The sequence below is a fragment of the Triticum aestivum genome, chromosome 2B, assembly GCF_018294505.1.
Source record: "Triticum aestivum cultivar Chinese Spring chromosome 2B, IWGSC CS RefSeq v2.1, whole genome shotgun sequence".
In the NCBI taxonomy this organism is placed as follows: domain Eukaryota; kingdom Viridiplantae; phylum Streptophyta; class Magnoliopsida; order Poales; family Poaceae; genus Triticum; species Triticum aestivum.
The window spans coordinates 704,059,392-704,068,166 of record NC_057798.1 but is presented as its reverse complement, the minus strand read 5'-3'; the positions used below and the strand labels follow the sequence as shown (position 1 = coordinate 704,068,166).

The 8,775-nt window shown below is 47.2% G+C and overlaps 1 protein-coding gene across 4 annotated transcripts; it reads right to left on the bottom strand.

Annotated features, from left to right (window-relative positions):
* Positions 1-2,192: 2,192 nt before the first annotated feature.
* LOC123046833 (peroxidase 1) lies at positions 2,193-8,340 on the bottom strand. Of its 4 annotated transcripts, XM_044470261.1 has the most exons (5): positions 5,712-5,955; positions 4,020-4,117; positions 3,755-3,943; positions 3,365-3,533; positions 2,193-2,824 (listed from the first exon to the last, which is right to left on the bottom strand). In XM_044470261.1, exons 1-5 carry the CDS (start codon positions 5,722-5,724, stop codon positions 2,391-2,393), a joined length of 903 nt encoding a protein of 300 aa, XP_044326196.1. In that variant the 5' UTR covers positions 5,725-5,955; the 3' UTR covers positions 2,193-2,390. The 4 variants fall into 4 exon arrangements, 3 of the variants coding, with proteins under 3 accessions (XP_044326196.1, XP_044326197.1, XP_044326195.1); XM_044470262.1 differs by lacking the exon at positions 4,020-4,117 and having other exon boundaries at positions 5,712-6,211; XM_044470260.1 differs by lacking the exon at positions 5,712-5,955 and having other exon boundaries at positions 4,020-5,690.
* Between the last annotated feature and the right edge of the window lie 435 nt (positions 8,341-8,775).

Genomic DNA, 8,775 nt, shown 5'->3' with positions numbered 1-8,775 from the left:
GTCATCGCGCATGAGGTACATACATATGCTTGTTTGTTCGTTCGTTTTGGATTACTGAGGTTGTTAATTTTCAAAGCCGATAGTATTGTTCATTGGTTTCTATATATATGTAGGTTGGACATGTTATTGCGAGGCACGCGTCTGAGATGATCCAAATATTCAGGTTGTGGTTCCCAACCGACCTCCTCGTGGCGCCACTGCTACGAAGGTACGTATATCAATTTCATCACTTCTTTTAACCCCACCTTGTTCATACATGCATCTTAAAGTGTGTGTGTATGCAAGTATTTACTTGGTGTTAATTAGAAGATGTTGTTTTGTAAGAGTATGAATGTATGATGTTAATTACATGACATGTACTACTCCGTATTGTAGGAATGAGCTAGAGGCGGACTACATTGGAATGATGCTACTGGCTGCTGCTGGTTTCGACCCCCACGCTGCCCCTTTGTTCTTTGGCAAGGCAGGAAGGATGGACGGCGAGTCGGCGTTGACAGATTTGCTCTCTTTCTTCCCATTCAGAACTCATCCATCAATGAGGAGAAGAGCATGGCTTTTATCACACCCCAAAGTCATGGAGGAGGCAATGGAAATATACAGAGAAGCAACAGGTGATGGGCCCCACAATCAAGGATTTGGTTTGTCTTAATCTTCTAATTAACCTATAGAAGATGTTGTTTTTCAACAGTATATGATGTTAATTACTTGCCGGCAGATTACATTGGAATGTTACTAAACCCTTGTTGTGTCCGTACTCATGCAGGCGGATTACACCTACAAGAAGTCTATGTCGCAACGCTTCTGCCGGGCCTCCGGCAGCAGCTGCCCGTCGGGGCCCACGGCCACTTCGCAGTCCACGTGGAGCGGGTGCCAGTGGAAGCCCCAGACGGCCACCTTGGCGCGGATCCTCGACCGGACCTTCACCGTGAACTCCACGGCGCCTCCTGCCTCCGCGGCCGCCCTGGCCATGTCGGCCGTGGCGGGGCCCGCCGGCACGGCGACGCCCTCGAACGCGAGGGGCGTCGTGGTCTTGGGCGGCTGGTACATGGGCGCCCCGCCGGCCAGGTCGTGGTCCTTGACGACGGCGCCGTACTGGCGGTACAGCACGGACATGTAGAGCCGGTCGTAGAAGAAGGCTACGTCCTGGTTCGGGTTGCGGATGGAGAGCTGCCCGGAAAAGACCACGGCGGCGTTGGCGCCACCGGCCGGCTGGATGCCGGCGGCGGAGAAGGCGGTGACGTGGAAGCGCGGCCGGTGCGGGCGCACGGCGAGGTAGGCGACGAAGAGGAGCACGCCGGCGAGGAGGAGCAGGGTGAGGAACGCCGAGCAGACGACCTTGGTGCAGCGGGTCAGGTGCGGCCGCTCTCTCGGGAGCGGGCGGTGGAGCCAGCCGGCGGCCCTGGCGGTCGGCGCCGGCTGCATGGCGGCGCGCGCGCGTACCCCTGCCCCCTTGTTCGGCCTCTGGTCGCCCTACGTGCGTGCGTACGCGCGCGTTGGCGTGCATGCACAGGTTTGATTACGACGTTGTTCCGGGTGTTATACTGGCCCGTGGTGATTCTTTGAAGAAAGAGCAAGGAACAGAAAGCGATGGAGATGCCAAAGCTAGCTGGCTAACCCAGCTAGGTTTCTTCGAGCTTTGGTGTACGGTATATATTCCGATTCCTCGTCTTTCGGTTCGGAACTTGGGATGATAATCATTGGACGAGCAAAAAGAAGGTGGTGTATACAAAAGGATTTCGAGCAAAAAAAGAAAATGTTGCTGATTATTAGTTGTCTGAAATTATCGTACATCTGGTCTCGTAAAATTATTAAATTAATTGTCTTCTTTTTACTCACAACTGGCCTTAACAAATTTACCGGATAATAATGACCAAAAGGCTTCTCCGCAAAAAAAAGACCAAAAGGCTAGAAAGGAAGTGTACAAGGAGTGTGAGACAAGCTTGCAGAGTTGACGAGTGGATGGCGTGGTCCACGCCCATCCATGTGGAGCTAGCTTGATTTGTTGTTATGCTTAATCCATTAGCTAGCTAGCTACGGCCTACGGAAATAGAATATCCAGAGCACCAAGTAAACTCTTCTGCCAGAAAGCACATCCCAGCCTCAAGTTTCCTGTACGTGTACCGTGTACGAGCCGAGAATAATCGGAAAATACAACTCCAATTCTCTCTGTCGTAGTGTGTTCATCGAGGTTGGCAGAGGACATCATTTCACTGAATCAATCAAGCAAACATTTTTATTTGAATTTGAATACATGGTACAAACGAACAAACAAGGCAAATGAAGAAAGACAATGATGCACACAATGTACACGCGTAATACACATCAATTATACAATACCCACAGACTTTGGATAATTTACGGGCCGATGATCACGGACCACCGCCGGCGGCCTACATGCGCATCTGGTTCACGGCGCCGCAGCGCCGCCTGACCTCCCCCTGCGCGCCGGTGAGCACCTGCATGTTCCCCATCTTCACCATGGACGCCACGAAGTCTGCGAAGAACTCCGCGGGGTAGCCGCCCGCGGCGGCGACGGACGCCTGGCGCAGGACGTAGTCCCGGGTGAAGGGGTCCAGCATGAGCGTCTCGTCCGAGGTGAAGAGCGCCCTCCCCCTGGCGACGTGACGGTAGTAGCTCGCGTCGAACGTCCGGAAGCTCCCCGGGTCCATCTCCACCAGCGCCGTAGTGTCGCCGGGCCTGCACTTGCTCTTCAGCCGCAGCACGTACCGCCTGTCCAGCGCCGGGTCCGGCATCTGCGTGCCGCTGAAGTTGTACAGACGGTCCGAGAAGGACGAGCAGTGGGAGGTCCCAAGGGTGTGCCCCCCTGTCAAAATGCATGAACAAGTTAGAATGTGCCAGTTTCCATGGTTTCCTGCAGAGCTTGAACTGCAATATTTGCAACAATCAGAAATAAAATTGCAACGCATTACTAGTTTATAATAGTGAACTACAGAGGTTTTCTACCCCATCTCTTCTGCGCGTGCAAAATGAACAAAAAATAATGTAGTACGTACTGGTTTGCGAATAAGGAGTTATACTTTGTTTTTCTACCAGAACAAAGTGACTCTTGGTTTTGCATCATGCAGTTTAACTATAAGAACCGACAAAGTTTAGTTTTCCCGTCTCTGTTGACTATGCACATGCATACAGCATACGGCCTTGCTTGATTAACCCATTGCTTAGTCATGCATGCAAACGAGCACCTTTATTGGGAATGCTACTAGAGATTTGTTGGGATCGGCAAAGTTCAAGTAAATTAAAACAGAGAGAATCAGAAGAGCATAGGCTACACAAAACTAGGAGAGAAGATGCACTAGTTTATTAGATCATGCATTGAGTTTAGTTCCTGATGAATAGTATATACCTAGCAGAACCACCTGATCCTTCGCATCAAGACCCTTCGGGACAAAGAACTGGTTCAGATTACGAGTGGCATCAAAAAAAGGAGGAGGTAGGTTGTTCAAAGCTTCATCCTTCACCGATCTCAACCCATCTCGCCGCCCAGTTGGAACATTCCAGTAAGGCCCATGGGTCTGTTGCATAGTGAAAATGAAAGTTGGGTTAGCAAGAGAGCAGGTACTGTCCAGTAAATACATAAAAGATGATCAAACTCAGCGAAGCCCGTCAAAACTGTGTGGGTTTTGCCACCAGTGCTGGCCTGAATTGTCTTATCCCCGCCATTTTTCCGAACTATGTCACCTATCTTACTTGAAGAATAAGATCAAAACTAATGAACAAAACTGCTAGTTCTTACCAGTAGTACAACATCCCTTGCCACGAGAGCTAGGATATCAGCGCATGAGACCACTCCAGGGCAGGCTTGCTCCAGTTTAGCCTTGACAAGGTCAATTGTGCCGAAGCCTCGCAGGCTGAGGTTCGGTTCCGATTCCTTTTCAGATGGTAATCCTGGTATGCTATCAAGCAGAATAGAACCATCGCAACCCTGCACAGCACAAACAGTTCAGTACATCTCTAAATTCAACTGAAGCAGTTCAGAAGAGACTAAGGTGTGTGCACACGTTCACAAAACAGTCGTGGAAGTGCATGCGAAGCAGAGGACCAGCGAGGCTTGGGACGTGGGAGATGATCCTGGCAATCTCATCGCGAACAATGACCTCTGCATACGGGCATGTGTATTGGTAAAAGCCAACCTTCAGCTCTGGTGGATTGCATAACACTAAGGAGGGCTGTAAGACAAGAGGAAGGAGAAATCCAAAGAGGAGTCTGTAAACCATGTTGTGAATGCCCTTGCTGATTTTTTAGGTGAACTAGAGCTCACCTCACAGCCTGCTTTATATAGTTCAGTTGCTTAGCTTGCACATAAGTGATAGTAAGCAAGCCATTTTGCTCAATATTAGTATAATGGCTCTAGAAGCCTACATGCCTTTACAGCTGTGCTATTTTCTTATATCACACAGCCAGTAGACTGGCTAAGACTTCAGCATATGATTGAATATCAGTATTTCAGGAATTCTGTGGTTAGCGTGGATGTGAAAGAATTGTAGAATAGTCTCGGATGAGGCATCTAGGGAGTAATGATGGGATAGCAAGTGTTCCAGAAGTTAAGGATCTGTAATCTGCCAGTTACGAGCTATTTTAGCCAACAGGCATTGGACGAATGATAACCATCCATCGTGGCCCATGCACTTGTGTAACCGACACTCTTAAGATGTGACAATGGCATGTTCCTAAAAAGTGCCAAATCAAATACTTGAACTGTAAGTTGCTAGCTGTTATCATCCCCTATTTTAATATTATTTAGGGAACGACTGATTCTGGGTAATAATTATCCTTAGATGCCATTTGAAAGAAGACTAACCGTATTATGCTAGTTCATAGAGCAGCAACCGCTCGTCAAATGCGTGCAAGTTAAAAAAAGAAGACGTTTCAGTTCTATGATTCGTCATGATCGAGCTGACAACCAAGATCGGTGTATCAGTCAGGACTATACTACAATATGATACTGAAAAAATGTATGCCATTTTCAACAAATATAAGATCTTCTACAATGATACAAAAAAAATATTTTTGCAGTTTAGATCAAAAGTAGTGATTAGCATATTTTACTAGGTAAATCAACTCAACAGAAAAAACTTAAGTCAACAGCACATGGGTTCGAATAATATATTCAATTATTCACTGAGTAGCTGAAACGTGGTGGCTTTTGGTTTCTCGAGACTTAAAAGTTTAAGATCTGCTTCACTCGACACCGACACAGGGTATGCAATAGATCAAGGCCATGATATTGGCACTGTCAGATTCAACATATAAAGGAAGGATAACAGATTAGTCATAAATCATGTATCCATCTATTTGAAAAACTACTCAATATTTGTACTCACATCAAAAGAGAAATGGATAACGTAGAGTGGAAAAACAGGGTATCGCACTATAGTTATGTACAGAAGGGAATCACAAACTGGTTTATCCACTACATGTTCTTACAGTATTCTTATAGGTATCAGATAGAGACAACTTGGAAGTCAAAAAAAAGGATTAAGACCATAAGCCTGTGACTGTCCAACCAATACAACGGACATAATTGAGAATACTGACAAGACTTTATCAGACAAACATGCATCCGCAAATCTTTTACAGTTAGTAAAATTTGCAAGATATGCATTCACAGGGAATGTAACCCAACAGATTATCCAAATGAACAAACTATACAAAAGTTTTTATTTTTAATATTAAGCACAATGTGCACTTACCCTGAACGAACATGATGGCTGCTGATAAGTCATTAGATTCTCACTGCTTAATCAAACGGGCAAGATTCTGAAGTCGGTTAGAGTTTACAAAGATCTGGAGGCTCTACATATTGGATTGGTCAGGTTCATTGTGGACAAAGGTCTGAGGGTAATCCAGATGCATTTGGTGCATCTATCAGGGCATATGACCATTATCTGAATATCTTGGAAAGCAAGACTTTATTAGTAATCTTCAGAGAACACTGCAACCAGCTTCCTTGCCACCAGATGTTTCAGCCATTAATTTCCTTGCACTTTGAGCATCCTCCCATAAATTAGATTCTGCGTACATGTTTGCAAGCATGGTATAGTGTACAGAACTCTCAGCACCTTTACTTATAAGATTCTTGGCTGCAGTTTCTCCAAGAGGCATGTTTCCATGCGTTTTACAAGCTCCAAGCATAGCGCCCAATATTGAGGAGTTGGGTTCAGTATCCACATTCTCCACTAGCTTCCACGCATCCTCTAACTGACCCCCACGGCCAAGAAGGTCGATAGCAGAACTGAAATGCTCAGCTCTCGGATCAATACCGTACTTGCCCATCATGGAAGTGAAATACTCCATCCCTTTGCTCATCAGACCAGAATGACCACAAGCAGACAGAAGAGAAAGGAATGTCACATCGTTTGGCTTCACACCATCCTCCACCATCCTCTCAAAAAGGCTCACAGCATCTCCCCCAAAACCATTTTTCCCACAGGCAGTAATGAGTGAAGTCCATGAGACCACATTTCGGCAGGGCATTTCATCAAAAGCACGCCTGGCATCTGAAAATTCGCCTGCCTTTGCATACATATCAACTAGAGCGTTGTCCAATGCCACGTCTCCCATTGGCTGCTTTTTGCACATGTAAGCATGAATTTGTGTCCCAAATCTGAGACATGACACATTAGCACAAATGCCAAGCAAGGAGCTTAACAGAACACCATCAATCCTCAAACCCCTACGATAAATCTTGCAGAAGAGCTCCATTGCATCTTCAGTATGGTTTTTATCCATGGAGTACCCACTGATCAGCGCAGTAGACGACACAAGGTCTGGTTCACATATGGAGTCATATATCACTCGTGCACTTTTCATGCTCCGACATTTTGCATAAGCATCAATAAGTGATCCAATAACAACCTTTTCACCCCAGTAGCCCAACTTTATTATGCAAGTGTGAATCAGCTCCGTGTTAGTGAGCACACTGACTACTCCACAAGCTTTTAGAGCACTTCCAAACGTGAAATGGTCAGGCAGCATTTCTGTCAAGTTTTTTTTATGTCAATGGTTAACAATCAAGGAAAAAATGCACTTCCAATATTCAAACAACAGTATAACAGAAATTTAAACTAACAAGCCTAAAAGGCAAACAGAAATTGAACAGGGGATTTATTTATTTATTGGTTGAAAGTGCTAATTTTATGTGAACGTTACCTCAGAGATGAGTAACAATTTTGGTTACCCTGTCTGGTACATTTCTATGTGAAAAAATTGTACACTCGGGGAGTCCCAAATTTTGTATATCATATTATTGCTTTTAACTAAAATAAAATATGGTATGCATGACACACTACAAATCTACAATTACAATGAAGGGCATGGATTTGAGGTTTTGGTAGCAGTACGTGAGCGGGACCGCACATTTCAAGGCAGTGCAGTGAGTAGCAGGTTTTGTTGCGAGCATATACCTTCTCTCAGCATTGAGGATAACAACCCAAGCGCGTCACTGCAATGCCCACGCTCCACAAAACCCCTGAGCAAGGCATTCCACGAAACCACATCCTTCCTCTCCATCGCCGCAAACATCCGCCTCGCATCCTCCACCGACCCGCACCTCAGGTACATGTCCATGAGAGCGCTCTGCACGAACATGTCCCCAGCAAACCTCCCTTTGGCCGTGCATGCATGCACCTGCTCCCCGCTCCTGACGCACCCAGCCACCGCGCACGCACAGGCCACGCTGCCATACGTGAACTGGTTCGGCCTGGCATCGCCGGACGTGTGCATGAGGGCGAACAGCTCCAGCGCCTCCCGGGGGCGGCCGTTCCTGGAGTAGCCCGAGACCATGGCCGTCCAGGACACGACGCTCCGGTGCGGCATTCCGTCGAACACCCTGAGGGCGGCGGCCACGTCACCGTGCTTGGCGTAGAAGAGGACGAGCTTGGTGCTGAGGTGCAGGTCCGGGGGAGAGGCGGACGCGAGGAGCCTGTGGTGGATGGACCTGCCCTGCCGGAAGCAGCCCATGCAGCTCTGGAGGAGAGAGTAGTAGTCGGCGGCCCTGGCCATTGTCGCGCGCGGTTCTTCCCCTCCGAGATGTGGAATAGAACAGCTTTGCGTCCGGGCTAGGAAGAGCTCAGTCTATCAGAGCATGTGTATCTCCTCGTGGGAGCTCCGGCCGCCTGGGTTGGTCAATGGCGATGGCGCAGGGACGGCGGCATTGCCGAGGCTCCGATCCCATACTCATGGCATGCCCAGGCTCTCAGGTTGCGGTGTTGGTGTTGATGATGGCTAGCGTGAAGGCGATGGCCGGCAGGGCTAATCGAGATTCCGGTCTCCTAGGCGGCGGCGGCGGCGGCGGTGCGGCGGCGGCGGTGCGGCGGCGGCAGTCGCCAGGACGAGGAGTGAGGGGCACTGCTTATTGCGTCCAGGGGCAGCACGGCTGGGCCGCCGGCCCATTAGTGCTATATCAAACAATCACTGACTGTAACAATGTTCAGTGCAGCGAGATCACTGTAGCAATTATTGTTGTCCGGGTGTTACTGTATGATTACTGTAGCTTCGCATCATATGAGTATTTTTCAAGTTTATGAATGTTTTTGGAAATTTTTGGAAAAAAATGAAATTTAGAAAAAAATTCGCAAAAAACGAACTGATTTTTAAAATTTGAACACTTTTTTAGGAGTGTGAACAAATTTTGAAATTCTAACCTTTTTTGAAAAAATGAAGAATACCTGAAAATTAGGTATTTTAATCCAAACACTTTTTAATTCAGAAAAACAAAAAATGAACAGCTTTTGAAAAAACAGGCACAATTTTTTA

Bases quoted from the DNA above. Each gene is read 5' to 3' on its own strand.
- LOC123046833 (XM_044470260.1), bottom strand. From the start codon at position 4,235: ATGGTTTACAGACTCCTCTTTGGATTTCTCCTTCCTCTTGTCTTACAG. The intron at 3,944-4,019 runs GTGTGCACACAC...TGTGCTGTGCAG, and splicing joins TCCACGACTGTTTTGTGAAC to GGTTGCGATGGTTCTATTCT. The intron at 3,534-3,754 runs GTAAGAACTAGC...ACTATGCAACAG, and splicing joins CAAGGGATGTTGTACTACTG to ACCCATGGGCCTTACTGGAA.